Source organism: Dasypus novemcinctus, chromosome 16 (genome assembly GCF_030445035.2).
Source record: "Dasypus novemcinctus isolate mDasNov1 chromosome 16, mDasNov1.1.hap2, whole genome shotgun sequence".
Taxonomy (NCBI): domain Eukaryota; kingdom Metazoa; phylum Chordata; class Mammalia; order Cingulata; family Dasypodidae; genus Dasypus; species Dasypus novemcinctus.
The window spans coordinates 38,860,216-38,877,296 of NC_080688.1; the positions used below are offsets into that span (position 1 = coordinate 38,860,216).

The 17,081-nt window shown below is 47.7% G+C and overlaps 1 protein-coding gene across 5 annotated transcripts in view; it reads right to left on the minus strand.

Annotated features, from left to right (window-relative positions):
• The window catches only part of TMEM241 (transmembrane protein 241), a 140,070-nt gene that overhangs the window by 58,108 nt on the left and 64,881 nt on the right, over window positions 1-17,081 (minus strand). For all 5 annotated transcript variants that reach the window (XM_058277548.2, XM_058277545.2, XM_058277550.2 and 2 more), the window contains 5 exons: window positions 10,354-10,379; window positions 7,024-7,075; window positions 5,477-5,525; window positions 3,612-3,657; window positions 2,494-2,529 (listed from right to left, as the gene is read on the minus strand). In XM_058277548.2, the coding sequence (XP_058133531.1) occupies window positions 2,494-2,529; window positions 3,612-3,657; window positions 5,477-5,525; window positions 7,024-7,075; window positions 10,354-10,379 (209 nt within the window). The remainder of the gene's footprint in view (window positions 1-2,493; window positions 2,530-3,611; window positions 3,658-5,476; window positions 5,526-7,023; window positions 7,076-10,353; window positions 10,380-17,081) is intronic.

Genomic DNA, 17,081 nt, shown 5'->3' on the forward strand with positions numbered 1-17,081 from the left:
GTCCAGTGAGGGGTTAATAAAACGCTTTATGTGAATATGGAGGCGATTAACCCTCCCAGGGACATACTAAATCCAACCAAAAGTGCTGGGCAGCCTCGACCATGGTCCTTAACCCAGGCCACCCATGAGAAGGGCCGGTGACCAGCTTCACTTAGACTCTCTGAGGATCTGTCAATTTACTCTTTTTAAACTTTTTATTTAGAAATAACTGAAAACATACAGGAAAGCTGCAAAAATAATACAAAAGCAATAGCCAGAACACCGACCAGCCCCAGTGGTTCAGGCTTGCACAGGGATTGGGAACCACTGCAAGGACTCTAAGTGGTGAAGTTCTAGCAGTGGGGAGGCGAGTGGCCTCAAGCAGGGAAACCAGTTAGCTGGCCAGGCCAGCCCTGCCCTGTGGTCGCCCACCTGCCCCCTTCTCTTTGGCTAGGTTCTTCCTTCTCTATCTCGAAAGCCACAGATTCTCTTAAGGCTCACAGTGAGGCAACATCCTGGAAAGAGGCAGAGGAGATGAGGCTCTGGAGAAGGGCAAGGAGAAGACCCCCGTGTCTGGGGCATGCAGAAGTTGTAGGTTTGTAAGGTGGGGTTGTCGTATAACTGTAAAATACATATATATATGCACCCTACAAACAAGCATCTGCAAATTCAGGAGTCAGGATATGAACAGGTAGTATTTTGGTAGTTTTCTATTAATAGACTATACGAGACTGGTTGATGCCTCATATTAAAAAAGGGGCTAGGTGTGCATTCCATAATATTCATTCCCTATAAATTACCTAAATGCCCCAAAATGCATATCAAAGCCACACCCATCTTTCAAAGTTCCGCTTATTTTCGACTCCATACACAACCTTTCCCTTTTTTCTTGCCTTTGTCCTTTCCCCCCTCCCCTGTGCCTTAAGCCTCTATCCAATTAGAAGCACCAAAAAGGCTCAAGTCACACTCAGGAAGTAAATACACCTTCAAGAAAGCTAGAGTATGGGTCAAAATTCAGGGATCGGACCAGCTCCCTGCCCAGGCAGGCAGGGGCACATGTGAGCTCAGATGAGCCCTAAATCTGAGCAGCCTGGGCCTGCCTGGGTGCCGATTCCCCAGTGCTCAGTGCCGGGTGAAGTGGGAACAGTGGCCCTTGCTGGTTCACACGGCTCCCTCACTCGTTCTGGAAGAAGACGTGGAAGTAGATTTTGGGCTTAGGTGGGGTGGGCTGCCTTCTCAGCCAGCCAGCAGCAAGCTCGGGCTCCAGGCAAGTAAACCTCCTCACAGCAGAACAAAGGAGTGAGAGGGAGGGAGGAGGGAAAATTTAGCTGTGGGTCATGAAGGCTTGGTTTTCCACAGCCCTTTTGCGGCTTGGTTCTGTGAAGAGAAAGGACGGCCTAAAGTGGTCCAATGTCATGGAAACTCTTTAAAATCCAAGAGCCTTCTGCATTTGCAGAAAAGTCTCCTGAAAAGGCAGCTGTGGGACTGAGCATGTTTGCAGCTGAGGACAACAGAGCCAGGCTTGGGGTGCATCCTGCTTTCGAAGAGTGGTTTTAATAAATATTAAGATATTTATGGGCTTTATCTCCAAATCGAGAATACAGCTCATGTTGAATGTTTGGGGCCAAGGAACTTCATACACAGACAAGCATGAGCAAATGCTGAGAGCCGTGTCTTCCTCCGGTGATCTCTTTACTGAACATCGTTGCATTAGGCCAACTTGGGTTTCCAACAGCACATCTCACTCCTTTCTCAATGAGGTCCCTGCAGGGCACGGGCTGAGCCTACCTGAACCCAAGAAGGCTCCTGAGAAGTCTACCGAGAAGGCCTCGTGGGGGGCTTAGCAAGAGCACAAAAGGAAGCAAATTGCCAGATGTCTGAATGTTTCCAAATCAAGCCTAACACTTCATCCCGCTTAAAAATATACCTTCAAAATAACCTGGGAGAAAGTCCAGATTAAACCTGAGAATTCCTAAGAGTCCCTGGCAGGCTGGAGCTCCCTGGCTTCTGGCTCCCAATGCATCCCTTTTCTTTCCTCCCCAGTCTCCATCCTGCCCATGAGCACCTCAGCTTGTGGTCCATGCCCCATCCACAAGCCCTCTTCCTAAAACCCTTAATCTGGACATCCCTTGGCCCTGGCAGTGAGTTGGGAAGAAAGACCCAGGGAGGGAGTCGAGTTCAGAGCCACATGGGTTGGGAATTCAGGGCACAGTCTAAAAGGAGAGTGAGGGTTCAGGAAAGAAAGGTCCCATTGGCCTTGCAGATGCCACAGCTGATGGGCAGGCATGTGGGCCTCTGTAGCACCTGCTGGGCAGAGGCCCCTCTGGGCTGGCCTAAGGGCAGGGCTACTGCTGGGTTTCTTCAACTTCTGGTCAGGTCACACATTGTTTAACTTGCCTTCCTGTAAGCACACTGGCTCAGAACTCCCTAAACAGAGTATCACTGGAAAATTAAAGTCCATTAGCTCGAGAAGGATATGAGCTGTTATTTGAAAAAATATAGATTGTGTTTTACCTGAATATATAGTTCAAGTACTGCTGGTCAATGTCGCTAAGGAATAAGAGAAAAAAAATAAAATAAAATGTGAAATAATGGAAGTATTTTACATGCATAAATTAGTGAGTAATCTCTATTAATGAGTTCTATCTATAAGTGTAGTTATAAATTATTAATAAATAGTATGAAGAGTATTTTTATTCAAAACCAGTTCCTGGTTCATTAAAAAAATATATTTCCTAGTTTAGTAGGATCAAATAATACATTTCCATCTGTGCCTTACTTATTTCCCATGGATATATGTACCACTTAAAAGGAGTGACAACTGTCTCAGGACACTGGACTAGCTTCTAGGGCTGCCATATTTAACAAATAAAGATATAAGACAAATAAAAATTACAGGTCCAAATAAATTTTAATTTCAGAATGTTTTTGTAAAAGTATGTCCCAAATATTGCAAGGCACAAACTTAAACCAAAAAAATTACTTGTTTTTTATCTGAAACTCAAATCCCCCTTGGCATCCATATTTTATCTGGCTTCTGGATATAAAAACACTTTATTAAAAGAACCAAAGGCGTGAGCGGGATGGAAAGGTGCACTCCCTCAGAGTGGACAGTCTTTTCCCAGCAGTCGTTCCCTGCGGAGCTCGTCCTGGCCTCAGGCAGTTTGAGCCCCTGGAAGCCCAGGCTCAAGCCGGCCTGGCGAGGAGAGCTGACCTGGTAGCTCCACTGAGGCCCGAATTCTCCTGTTTTCATTTACATTCCCCAAGGCCATTCCATGGACTGCCTGCATCAAAGGTCTCATTTTACCCAAGAAATGGGGCTAGTGACCAGAGACTTCTGGGTGGAAATGAATCAAGTAAGGAAGGGGTAGGGGAAACAAGAAAAAAAAGTTGTGCCTCTGAGCTGGAGGCCATAAACTGGGGCCCAAGGGGGTGATGTAAATGTCATAAAAACAGCATTAAAGCGCTGCCCTTGAAGGAAGGGGACCGAGGCCTGGAAGGTGAGGACCCGGTGGCTTTGAGTCCCCGCCCTCACTGCGCCCCAGGGTCTCTGGCTGAAGAATCTTCCACCATCACAGATCTCACTCCCTTCCTTGGACCAAGCAACAACTCACCAAACTTTAGAAGTTTACCTTAACACGGTGGGTTTCCGGGACTTCTGCAGTATCTTATAAGCCCCTGAAAATGAAACAGCAGATGTCACTGTCACATGGTATCCTGCCCGTCCGATTGAGGCACAACATCCGCAAGCCACACCCATCCCACAGAAAGCGGAGGTCTGGAAGGTTTTCGAGGATGAGAATTTGACGATCACCGATGATAATGCACTTAGGCACTTACAGTGGCTCACAGAGAGTGCTGGGCAAGAAATGCTTCAGGAAGGAAGCAACTAACAGGGAGATTTTTATTTCCTTACCATGACGCACACGAGAAGAGAAGCACCACTGGATTTGTGAATTATGTATTACAGAGTCAGGGTGCTACAGTTGTCCCCTAAGATTACAAATAGGAAACACTGAACACAGGAATTGAAATAATCAGATGGTCCTTTTACTTAACCCACTTAAACTCAGGAGGGTATACTGCTGAAAGTGTTTATGACACATTCCTGGGTGTACTTCTGTCATTTAGAGATGACCAAGCAGCATTCTGCAAGCTGGATTGAGGAAGCAAAATCAAAGCCATGGAGAGTTAATATTTGCCACAAAAAAGGGGAAACTAGAAGAGAGACAGAAACATTTATGGAAAAGTGCAAAACAAAAAACTCAAACCAGGGGAGCAGATATGGCTCAAGCAGTTGGGCAGCTACCTCCCACATGGGAGGTCCTGGGTTCAGTTCCCAGTGCCTCCTAAAGAAGACAAACAATGAGGAAAAAAACCCACAAAACCCAAAAACCAGCAACAAGTAGACAACGAGCAAAGAGCATGAGTCATGGGGGGGGGGGCTCAAACCAGAAAACGCCCATTTGGTTTTTTGTTGTTTTTTAAAAAAATGTTCAGCATCTTTAGTCATCGAGGAATTGTTTTTTAAGATTTACTTATTCCCCCTCCCTTCCCCTCCTCCTACTCTGCTGCTTTTGCTGTGTTGTCTTCTCTTCTCATTTTCTCTCCTCTAGGATTCACTGGGACCTCTGATGGGGAGAGAGGTTCCCTTCAGTTGCGCCACCTCAGTTCCTGGTTTCTGCTGTGCTTCACCTTGATTCCCCCCTTGTCTCTCTTTTGATGCATCATCGTCTTGCTGTGTGACTCACTTACATGGGCACTGGTTCACCACGCGGGCACTCGTGCAGGCAATGGCTTGCCACGTGGGCACTCACATGGGCACTGGCTGGTTGCATGGGCACACTTTCTCTTCTTCTTTTTCACCAGGAAGCCCCAGGGATTGAACCCAGATCCTCCCATATGGTAGGCGAAAGCTCTATCACTTGAACCACATCTGCTTCCCCCCATTAAGTTTTGTTTTTTTTTTAAGATTTTTTATTTCTCTCCCCTTCCCTGACAACTCCCCTCCCCCTAGTTGTCTGCTCTCTGTGTCCATTCGCTCTGTGTTCTTCTGTGTCAACTTATATTCTTGTCAGTGGCACCGGGAATCTGTGTCTCTTTTTGTTGCATCATCTTGCTGCGTCAGCTCTCCTTGTGTGCGGCGCCACTCCTGGGCAGGCTGCACATTTTTCACGCTGGGCAGCTCTCCTTACGGGGTGCACTCCTTGCGTGTGGGGCTCCCCTAGGCGGGGGACACCCCTGCGTGGCACGGCACTCCCTGCCATCATCACTGCGCGTGGGCCAGCTCCACATGGGTCAGGAGGCCCGGGGTTTGAACCCTGGACCTCCCATGTGGTAGGCGGATGCTCTATCTGTTGAGCCAAATCTGCTTCCCCCCCATTTGGTTTTGACCTTGACATTATCATTTCAATTACCCTATCGTTCAGGGTCATTGACCGATAAGGTCTAAGTAATAAGCTGCATTTATTTAGGCAAGAGTTCTTTTAAAACTTACCTACACAGAAAATGTGGATTACAGCCCAAAAATATCCATCCGGATCAAACTGTAATACAGGACAAAAGAAATAAAAGGCTTTAAGTGCAAACCAGGACCAAGGGCTACAACCAGAAACCCCAAATGTCACGCACATGACAAGCCGGGCTCAAGCAGGATTCCTGGGTCCTCCCCATTTCTCACCTCCAACATCTTCCCAACCAGACTCTGCCTCCAGCCCTGCCCCTTAGCCCACACTGCCACCGGCCTATCTCTGAAAGGCAAATCTGATGGTGCCACCTGCTGCTTCAAGGCCTTCAAGAGCTCCCCAGTGACGTCAGGATAAAGGGCCTCTCTGGCAAGCCCCTGCCAACCCTTCTAGTGGCATCTACAGCCTCCTCTCCAGAGAACTACATTTCGCCAAGCACCAACGCCTCTCTCACCAGCTCAGTCCTCTCCAGCCCTTCCTTAATCTTCCGCATAGGACTTAATGTCATCCGACGCACTCTGTATTACACTTGCTCTTTGTTTATCTGTGCCTGACCCGCCACCCCCGGGAGGCCAGGTGCTAGCACAGGGTCAGACACAAGTCCCCTAAAGCTGAACTGCAGAATGGTCATGGCCCCTCCAGGACTTTCTCCACACCGGCCTTCTTCTCCTGGCTAACTCCTCCTTACCCTCCAAGATTTATGTCCAGGAAGCAGAGGCTGGCTCTAGCGTCAGAAAGATCTGGGTTCAGTTCTAAAATCCCCACTTACTGGTTAGCTGGTGACCTTCAGGACCTCGTTACTGTTTAGCTGTGAAGTGGAGATGACAGTCCCCGCCCTGACCCCACAGCTGTGAGATTTCAAATAAAATACGGCCAGGCAGCCTTGGCACAGAGCCAGCAGGCTCCCATTCCGTATTAGCTCTTCTGGCTTCCTGAGCCCCCCAAGTCTGCTGAGGGGCAGCTCTGGCCTCGCTGTGTGATCACCATCTGTTTACTGGGCTGTTCCCTCTCCCTTTACTCTAAGTGGATTCCACCTCCTGCCTGGACAAGGACGGTTTTTCCCTGAGTCCTCCGGCTCAGTGCCTCACACTCAGTGAGGATGAATAAATGCTGATGGAGGAAAAGAGGGAGGGAAAGAGAAAGAAAAGAACCCCAGTAATGAGAGGCCAGTGGGGGTGTGGGTGGGTCCTCAGTAGTCTATTAGAGAAAAACCCGGCCTGGGCTCTGGAAAACAAAGTGAAAATCACTCCACAAATGAGGCCTCAGGAGGCGGGGAAGAAACAACTTTACCTTGAGGCAAAGGTGATTTAGGTTTGCAGGCAGGTTTGCCAGCAAGTTCCCTGAACTTGCACAGAGCAGGGACTGCACACAACCCAGCACCCCAGGGCAAGAGCTCCAGGCCACGCTGCCGGGGCAGAAGACAAAGGTGGGGAAAAACGGCCTAGGAGGTGGGGAATGCCTCCTCCGAGGCCAGGGGTATCCTGCTTCTAAAAGGAAGGCCTAGATAATTCTGCTCACACACACAGGTTCCGGAGAGGAAAAGACATTTTGAAGGCAAAATGAGTGTATCTGAAATTACCTGGGAGTCGTTGAAGGGCAGGCATCCTGCGGCCGCCAGGAGGAAGAGGGCACTGTGGAGAGGGAGATAAAACAGCACAGTTCTACCTTTCAGCATCAAAGGGTTTCATCCAGGGGGTGGAGGTGGAAATGCATTGATCGGAGCTCCCATGAGGCAGAGGTCCTGTGCGAACCAGCCCAGCTACATGCTTCAACCTCTATGACGCAACCACCGGGTAGTTTTCAAGTATAGGCACCTCTGGTGACCAGGTGCTCAGCAAGCCCCAAAGAAGAGAGAGGGACCTGCAAAACCCAAACTGATTCACTCAAGAAAAACAGTGGGCCATTTCTTAAAAACTACAGACTCTGAAAAGTACATTAATAGAAAGCTGAGCCATCAGATCATGGCTGTGTCAGTTATAAGGAAATGCCATGGAAAGCACCTTCAAATGTTTTCTACACCACCTTACCACATGATGAAACTTATCGTCTCCATTAAAGGGAGTGAGCTCCACCACCGTGCCTCCTGATACAAGGCACTCAGAAGGACACGGGATCACTTAGGTGCTCTTCCTGCCAAATGGAGTCGAATCACTGAGATAAACCCAAATTCCGGGGCGGTCCACACAACAATGGGCCTACACCCTTCAAAAATGTTAAAAACATAATCAAAGACAAAGGTTGAAGTGGAGAGGGAGTGACTCAATGGTTGAGCACATGCTTCACATGTGTGCTTCGCATGTAGGAGGTCCCGGGTTCAATCTCCAGTACCTCAAAAACAAAAACAAACAAAACAAAACAAAAAGACAAAGGTTGAGGAACCATTCTAGATTAGAGGACATGGGAGAGATAAGACATCTTTGAGAGAAAAAATTGCTGTGAAAGACAATATTGAGATAATTGGCAAAACTTGAAAATATTAATTAATAGATCCTGTAATAGATTACCGTTTTGTATGAGATATTAAAATTTCTAAATTTAATGATTACATAGGTTATATAAGAGATTGTCCTAGGTTTTAGGAGACATACTTTGAAGTGTTTAGGGATAAAGCCCATGATCTCTGAAACTTCTTCTCAAATGGCTCAGGAAAAAATAAGAGTAATAATAATAATGTACATATTCTACATTTTGTGTATATTTTTTCTATCTATTATTTAGAGAGAAAGAGAGAGGAAGCAAATGCAAAAAATGTAAACAATGGGTGAATCTAGATGAAAGGCGTATAGGACTTCTTTGTAATATTCTCGCAATTTTTCTGTAGTTTTAAATCTTTTTTTTCCAAACAAAAAGTTTTATTAGAAAAATCTCATACATATTGAAGTACTCACGGATGAAATGCTATGATGCCTGGGATTTGCTTCAAAGTAATAATGAAGCAAGGAAGTCGGTGGGGTCATGAGATGCTAACTGTTGAAGCTGGGCAATGGGGATACAAGGCTTCATTATCCTATGTTGCCTATATATATATATATGTTTAGAAATTTCCATAATAAAAAACCTTGTGCATAAAAGTAACATTGCCAATCACAGATGTCTGCAGAAAGCTGTTCTCATTCCGCAGAAAGTCAGTAGAGGTGTCTTTTGGTTCCGTGCTCATTGGTGATGATGAGTCTCTCTCTTCTGGGTTTCAAATACCAAAAGAGCTTGCCCTCTAGCTTTCCCAAATCATTCTCTTCTTCTGAAAGAAGGTACCGGGAACACAAAGCCCAAACTAACACACAAACTCTCCTCTTTCCATATTATAAATGTATCAGCGTAAATATTGTTGGGCCCCGTGACCACTCACCATTCCACTAGGCAAAGGGTCAGAGGCATGAATGAAAGTATGGAATATAGTATCTTTGCTTTCAGGGGACTGTGCCATATAACAACTCATACCAATATATAGTCTACATGCATGTGGAAATCTATTCTTTAGATGTTTTATATATGTTTACATAGCATCGACAGCACACAACAACCTGATATTTATAACCTGAGTACGCTGAAGATTGATGCTGATCAATTCTGTCCCCCAAGCCCATGGCTCTGCCAGTCCTCACTTGTCATCATCACAGGAGCTGCGTACCCAGCAGACATGCCTAGCAGGCAGGGGTTGAGGCAAGGGAACTGGTCCAGAAGAATCCTCGGAGCCGGGATCCCAGGCCTTGGGGAGGTCAGGACAAGGTGGAGTGTCCCGTGCACAGGACGTGAAGTACCTCCACTCCAACCCACCCAGCTCCTCCAGCCCCGCCAGCTGACAAGGCACATGTACAAATGGCCTAGAGAGGGTCAGGACTGGACTGCGGAGCAGCCCAAAGGCAAGGAGGTGGCCGCTCGAGGGGAGCGGAGTTGGTCAGGACAGGTTTACTGGACTGAACAGGAACACGCGGGGCTGAGGTGGGAGGAGGGGAGAATCCTAGCAGGTCTGGTGTCCACCCACGGTGGAAGGCTTTACAGAACCCAGTCCACATTCCCCTCCACAGTGAAGGTGTGGGAGAGCCCCTCAAACTGAAGACAAATTCTTGGGAAGACACAGTGTGAGAGCTGCCTGGTTTCCCACCAAACCCGTGCCCGGAGCAATCGCTGATTATATCAGGCACTGGTGGTCTAAATGCCTCTTTCACATCTGCTAATCTGCTTTTAAACAAGAAGATGAGTCCTGACAGTTTGTTTCTCCAAGAAGCAGCCACTAATAAAAGCGGAAGAAAAAAAAAGGGATTGGATGAAAGCCCAGAAATATATGAAACAAAAAGTCTTAAATCCATGGATCAAAATGTCTCTTCTGGTTTTCCATCTACAGGACTGAGCTTCTTAGCTACTACAGAGGAAGCAGGAAGCAGTCCAAAAACAAGGCACTCGGTCTGGAATTTGAATCCTGGAGCCAGAAGAATCTAAGAGGGGGTCCAGCCCAGTTCAGGTTTCAGCTGAGGAAACTGAGGCACACAAGTTTATGAAATCTTCCCATGATCATTCTGCTGTGGTGTAGGAATGCAACTTGCAGGCCAGGGCTTTTTCCACCATGGAAAACCTTTCTTAAAAACTGCAAAGCTGCAAAACTTGTTTTTAAAAAAATTTAAGTCATTTCCATGTTTTTCATTCTCACTTTCCATCAGTGTTGCGCAACTATTTGTGAATGAAGTTTTGGGCACTGATAGCTGCAATCTGGCTTGTTTTATTTGTTTTCTCCTTAGGAATAAAAAATTTCATAAAAAAAGAGATACAGTTTTTAATGTGACACAAAATAGGGATATACATGTTTATAATAAATTCCTCTGCCACATCCTAGAGTATGAATCTTCAACAATCTGTCATAAGAATTAAAAATCAGATTAAATCTTATATTTTTAGAGTTTTTTTTTTAACTTACCTACAGATCTTCACAGGAGAAGTTTTCTGTATGAAAGTCAAGAGACTTATAATTAGCTTTTAAAAACTCTTTTTAATAAAAACATTTAAATCAGGAGAAAAATAAATTATGAGTAAGTATATTAGTAGGTTCAACAGCTTGCTGCACTTTAGTTTTATTGAGGCATTTTCTTGGTTAGGCCAAATGAAGGATGACTCAGAATTTGAGAGCTGAGTCACTTCAGCAAATCACACTGGAGCTGCAGAGATTACCATTCTCACCAAGCAATTCTCACAGCACCCTTGAAACCACATTTACCCGTGAAAAACAAAATGTCTTCAAATAAGTTACACATAAAAAGAGAAATTGATGCAACCTGTTTAGCAAAGTCACTAAGATCTTATTCAACTTCTATTCCAGTCCCGTCTTTTTAAATACTTTTTCATTAATCTAGCTCTGACTGAACAGTGCTATAAATTGAGAAAGAGAAGGAAAAAAAAGCCACTTTACTCTATCCTAGAGAGAAAAGGTTCCTTTTTAAAAAGGGAGACTGGGGGAAGCAGATGTGGCTCAACTGATAGAGCGTCCTCCTACCATATGGAGGGTCCAGGGTTTGATACCCAGGGCCTCCTGACCCATGTGGTGAGCTGGCCCACGCACAGTGCTGCCATGCGCAAGGTGTGCCATGCCACACAGGGGTGCCCCTGTGTATGGGTGCCCCACACACAAGGAGTGCGCCCTGCAAGGAGAGCCGCCTGGCATGAAAAAAAGCACAGCACGCCCAGGAGTGGGGCCACACACATGGAGAGCTGACGCAGCAAGATGACGCAACAAAAAACGAGACGCAGTTTCCCGGTGCCGCCTGATACTGTAAGCCCACGCAGAAGAACAAAGAGTGAATGGACACAAGAGAGCAGACAACGCGGGGGGGGGGGGGGGGGGGGAAGAAATTAAATGAAATAAATGAAATAAAAAAATAAAAGGGCAAACTGGGGAAATGTGAACTTGATCTGTAAAGCTCCCAGAAATGAAGACATTGTAATGTGGACTCTAACCTTGTCAATTTCTTTTAATTCCTGACTTTAAGGGAATTAGTCCTTTGCACTCAGGAAGGCACTTAAAGCTGGGAGTCGCACAGATTTCTAAACGTTTGGTCAGGGAAACGAACAGATAGGATAAGAGATTATTTCTAAGCACTTCAGACAGATTCTTTGGCTATTGAGGACCAACTACAATTTTTGACACCAAATTCAGATAAAGTGTGAAGTATAAGCTATTGCTAAAAAGTAAAGAGCTGACCAGAGAAACGTATGTGGTTTACAAGGAAGGTGATCTTAAGTGTACACGTGTTACTAATAAATAACCAAGTTTCATGGTTTTAGTAAACAGATTCTATTTGTGCCCAAAGCTGTGGCTTGACACTTTAGAACCCAATCTCTTATTTCGGTCCAGCCCTGCCCTGGCGGAGCCCAGCAGGCAAGGCCAGCCTTGCCTCTACTGCCACCTCGTGGGAATTCATCAGTTATCCCTTCACTGCCGAGAAGCTGGCGGGCACTGCCACTAGGGTAGAAAGTCACTGAAAGGTTCCGAGCTCCATTTCCATGAGTGCTTAGCAGTCTGGAGGAAGCGAAGGTGTGGAGGGGAGAGAGAGACCATGGGCTGGTCCGACTCCTCCATGAACAGCATGTTCATCCATTAGCTGGTTCCGGTAACAAAGCACTCTCCTTGCTGCGAGAGTTCATCCATTCCACCGTGCTGACTCACAGAGGCCGGAACCTGAGCCGTGGAGAGCAAAAAGCAGCAGTATGTTCATTACTGCGCGCCACCCCCCTAGTGCTACGCCAATTCCAAGCCCCTCAGTCAAAAATAACCAAGTCATCAGTCAGTCGAACCATATGGTAAGGTTCTAGACACCTCGGCGTACCTCCTCCAAAGTCGTCGTGCCAAAAGTGGAAAGAAAGAGCTGCCGCCCCGTGGCCTGGCATATTACCGAGGGCTACTCTGTGCTGAGCGCTGTCCGTGCATCAGCTCATTTCGTGACGCAGTCAGGGGGTGTACGGGTTCCCCCACTTCACCCTCGAGGAACCTTGAGGTACTCGATGCTCTTCTGTCACAGCCAGCCCGAGAGCCCTGCAGGAACCTCTCTGGGGGGCCTTCACGCCACAAGCCTTCCCCGGTGTTTCCTCTGCCTGGGGTGCCTTTTCGTCTTGGAAATGCCTACTCATCAGTGTGGTGCAGCGCAAATCTAGTGCCTGGGGAAGGCTTCGCTGACCTTCCACTTACAGGTGGTCGAACCCTGGAACTCACACTCATACCAGAATACCATTAAGTCCACTCTAGTCCATCGTTCATTCCCCAGTCCTGAGGATTCTGGGATGGTGATGCCACTCCACCCCTAACTAAGAGGGGGCTTAGTTCCCTTGGGGCAGATGCCTATCCATATGACGTGATAGGCATCCCAGAAGTGTCTCTTAAACTTGTGTGGAGTTTTGTGAAGGTAAGAAAATGTGTCTTCTACATCAATGAAGCTTCAAGTCTAGCAAACTGTCTGACATACTATACATACCTAGTAAGCGTTGAACAAGAGAATGAATGTGCGAATAGCAATATGCGAATATTAAACTGCAATAAATACAGGCAAAGTAGTAGTGAAACGAATTCCACAAGTCACACATGACCTTAAAGTCAACTTGTGTGTGTGTCTGTGTGCAGGTACACATGCCTATACACAGAACTAGTTATGGGTGGTGAAAATGAGCCTCACAATCTTGGAATGGTCACAAAAATCATGGCGCAAAGTTGAGTCTAGTAACATGTGACACATGGTGGATGAAAACAGCCCTGGTTGGAAGTAACAGGTAGCAGTCCGAGAGGCAGCAGGTAACTATGTTTCTCATACTATCCGGTTTCTTCACCTGTAAGACCCCTGGCTGTCTGATCGGGAAGGTAACTTATGTCAAGAACACATCCACCCTGAATTTCTGCAGAGCTGCAACACCTACTCTCCAGTTCACTGGACTCACCCAGGACAACTAAGAAGGAGATGATGATGGCCAACAACCTTTCCAAGGAAAAGAGGGAGTCTGCAATTGCAGGCAAGATAGTTCCATCCTGCCCCAAGGGATCTAAGCCCCCTCTCAATTACAGCTGGAGCAGGCATCACCATCCCAGAATCCTCAGGACTGGGAAATGAATGACCGACTAGAGGAGACTTAATGGTATTCCAGTATAGACTTATTGTGAGTCTAGCAATGAAAGAACTTTTATCATATAGTGTGGAGGCAGAGGCCACTGGAGGTTCTGAGGGGAAAGAGGGAAAAACAGGTGGGGCACAATTTGGGTACTTGGGAATTGTCCTGAATGACATTGCAATGACAGATACAAGTCATTATATATCTGGTCATAACTTACAAAATTGTGCAGAAGAGAATGTGAACTACAATGTAAAAGATAATCCACGCTTAGTGGCAATGCTCCAAAATGTGTTCATCAATTGTAACAAATGTACCACACTAATGAAGGATGTTGTTAATGTGGGAAAATGTGGGAGGGGTTGGGAGCAGGGCATATGGGAATCCCCTATAATTTTTATGTAACATTTATGTAATCTAAGTATCTTAAAAAAAAATAAAAACTATCTTAAAAAAAAATAAAAAGAACACATCCCAGTCATCTTCACTGCGGAGCAGATTTTAACACTCAGCTAGTCAAACCACCTAGAAGTCTACACACAGGGCCTGCCCAATAAATAGTGTTTCATCCTCAGAGGAGTGATGACATGAACAGGGATTCTTGATAAACTGTCAAATGGAAAAATATCACGTATACTACCATTTGTGTAAATATGTCTATTTATGTGCATAATAAAGTCTGGAAAGAATAGAGTGGCAACCTCTGGGAAGGAGAATCACAGCTGATTTCTGTTGTTGTTTTTTTCCTCTGCATTTTCTACAACTTATATTGCATCTTATTACATTTATAAAGGGAAAAAAATTTTTTTTTTAAACTAAAAAGATACATAGCCCACTCAATTGTTTTCAAACTTTCCCTGACAAAAAGTGATGCTGTTTTGTGTTAGTGGTGAAGTGGAGGTGAAGACTGGGAGCATTTTAGTGTTTATCCAGTGACTTCCAAGGAAAGGGCCTCGTGTCCTGGAAGTCTGGGCCCTGCCTCCAGGATGGAGGAGGTTCCCTGTCCAATGGAAATGTCCCTCGAGGACTCTCCATCCCGTCTCCCACACTCCTCCCAGTCTACCTGATCTACAAGCTGGTTTCCTGAACAAACGTGTCTGTCAGGAAGAAACGCTCTGTGGCGATGCCTGGATCTCGTCCCTAAACCTGGGGAAGCTTCGTTTTTAAATTCCTGTGACAGGATCCATTGCATGAATAGAAAGTCTCCGAGGAATCTGAGGCTTGGGACTCTGGAGGTATTAAGGGATGCACACAGGGAAGTGGACTTGGCCCAGTGGTTAGGGCGTCCATCTACCACATGGGAGGTCCACGGTTCAAACCCCGGGCCTCCTTGACCCATATGGAGCTGGCCCATGCACAGTGCTGATGCGTGCAAGGAGTGCCCTGCCACGCAGGGGTGTCCCCGTGTAGGGGAGCCCCACGTGCAAAGAGTGCGCCCCATAAGGAGAGCCGCCCAGCGCGAAAGAAAGTGCAGCCTGCCCAGGAATGGTGCCGCCCACATGGAGAGCTGACACAGCAAGATGACGCAACAAAAAGAAACACAGATTCCTGTGCCGCTGACAACAACAGAAGCAGACAAAGAAGAACACGCAGCAAATTGACACAGAGAACAGACAACTGGGGGGGGGCAGGGAAAGGGGAGAGAAATAAATAAAAATAAGTCTTAAAAAAAAAAAAAGGGATGCACACAGAGAGAATGAGGGGTGCCTGAAGAGGTTCACCGGCAGGTGAGAGGGAAGGGACCAGGGGCCAGGCAGGACACCGCCGCACACCTGCCGGCAGCTCAGGGGGTTCCCAGCCCCTGCCGGGCGATGATGGCAGGGAAGGAAACAGCGTCTAAGCAGAGAGGCGCGCATGGCAGCTCTGAGGAGAGAGAACCTGAACCAAGACGCGGCAGCAGTGGCCGCAGAAGAGGGGACCGCGGCAGAGACGCGGGACGGAGAAGGGAGCAGGTGTGTCGACAGACCGGAAGCAGGAGGAAGGGAGTCGGAGCTGCCTCGAGGACCCCCAGGACGGGGTGGTAAGGACAGGGAGCACGTCCCAGATGAGAAGCAGGTCTGAGGAAGCCCCAGTTGCGCCTGGATCCCTCCGTGTTTGGGATGGCCGGGAGCAGCAGGTACAGAGCCCGAGGACCGCAGGACAAGGCGGACGAGGGCGCGGGAGCCGCCGTGAAAAGGAAGCCGCGGCCAGGCAGGACCTCGGGGCTCCTGAGAGCCAGGCCTCGGAGGCCAGACAAGGGAGCCCCAAGAGGAGCCCGGGGGGCTGTGCAGGGAGGCCCAGAAAAGGGGGAGCGAGCCGGGCAGGAAGCGGACCACCAAGGGCACGGGGCCAAGGGTCTGGACAGGGGGCGATGAGGGCGTGGGATACCGATGGAAGTCACAGAGAAAGAAGTCGCCAGCCAGAGGGAGGGCGGGAGATGAGGGGTGGGAGGAGGGCGGGAGATGAGGGGTGGGAGGAGGGCGGGGACCCCACCCGGGTGGGGCAGGGGAGAGGCGAGGGGGGCAAGAGCTGGAGTGGGGTGAGCCCAAGGGGCTTGCTGGGTTTTCTGCTGGCCAGACCAGTTTACCAGCACACCTCTGCAGAGGCTTGTGAGCCAGGGCCTCCCATCCTCAGTGAACTGAGCATGAGCGTGTCTAGGGATGAGGGCAACGGGCAGCTCAGGTGCAGGGAGAGGCCCGAGGCCCCGGGAGGACACCTCTCTTGAAGAGGCGCACAAGCCTCCTCCTGAAGAGGCCGCTCTGGAGTTTACGAGTCCCCCCAATTCCAGCCTCTCTATAGTTTACGAGTCCCCCAAATTCCAGCCTCTCTACAGTTTACAAGACCCCCAAATTCAGTATGAAACCATTTCACATAGGCAGAGATCAGTGGAAAAAAGAAAAGTAAAAAAAATCTCCTGAGGTCCCGGGTTTGGTTCCCGTGCTTCCTAAAGAAGACAGATGCCCACACCCGCTGCAAGGAGAGCTAGACGCTGCGCCACACCACAACGAGCAGACACGTAAACAGTCAGATGCCACAAGCCAGCAGACGCCACAGCCTGCGGGGAGCAGATGTGGCTCACACTGTTGGGCACTCGCCTCCCATGTGGGAGGTCCCGGGGTTCGGTTCCCGGTGCTTCCTGGAGAAGGCAAGCGAACGATGAGCAGACAGACAGAAGAACCATCAGATGGTGGGGGGATACATTTTTAAAATAATAAGTAAAATAAATCTTTTTTTAAAAAATCACAAATCTTAAAAAAAAAAAACCTCCTGAAAGAGGGACCAAATTAAACCACCAATTATACTATATTTAATAATAATAATAGCTGACCTGTACAGAGCACCTAAGATGAGCCAGAGACTGTTCGAAGCACTTAACATGTGTGCCTCATTGAGTCCCCTCAACAGCTCTGTTCTGTTCTGAGGCACAGAAGGTGAAGGAGATTCTCTAGCTGGTCAGAAGTCAAGCTGGTGTTGGAAAGAAAAGCTGCGTTTCCCAGGATGAGCTACTGCTCCCAGCAGGCCATCGGCCTCCACCACGACAGTTCACATGGTATGGAATTAGCTGCCAGATGCTTTGCC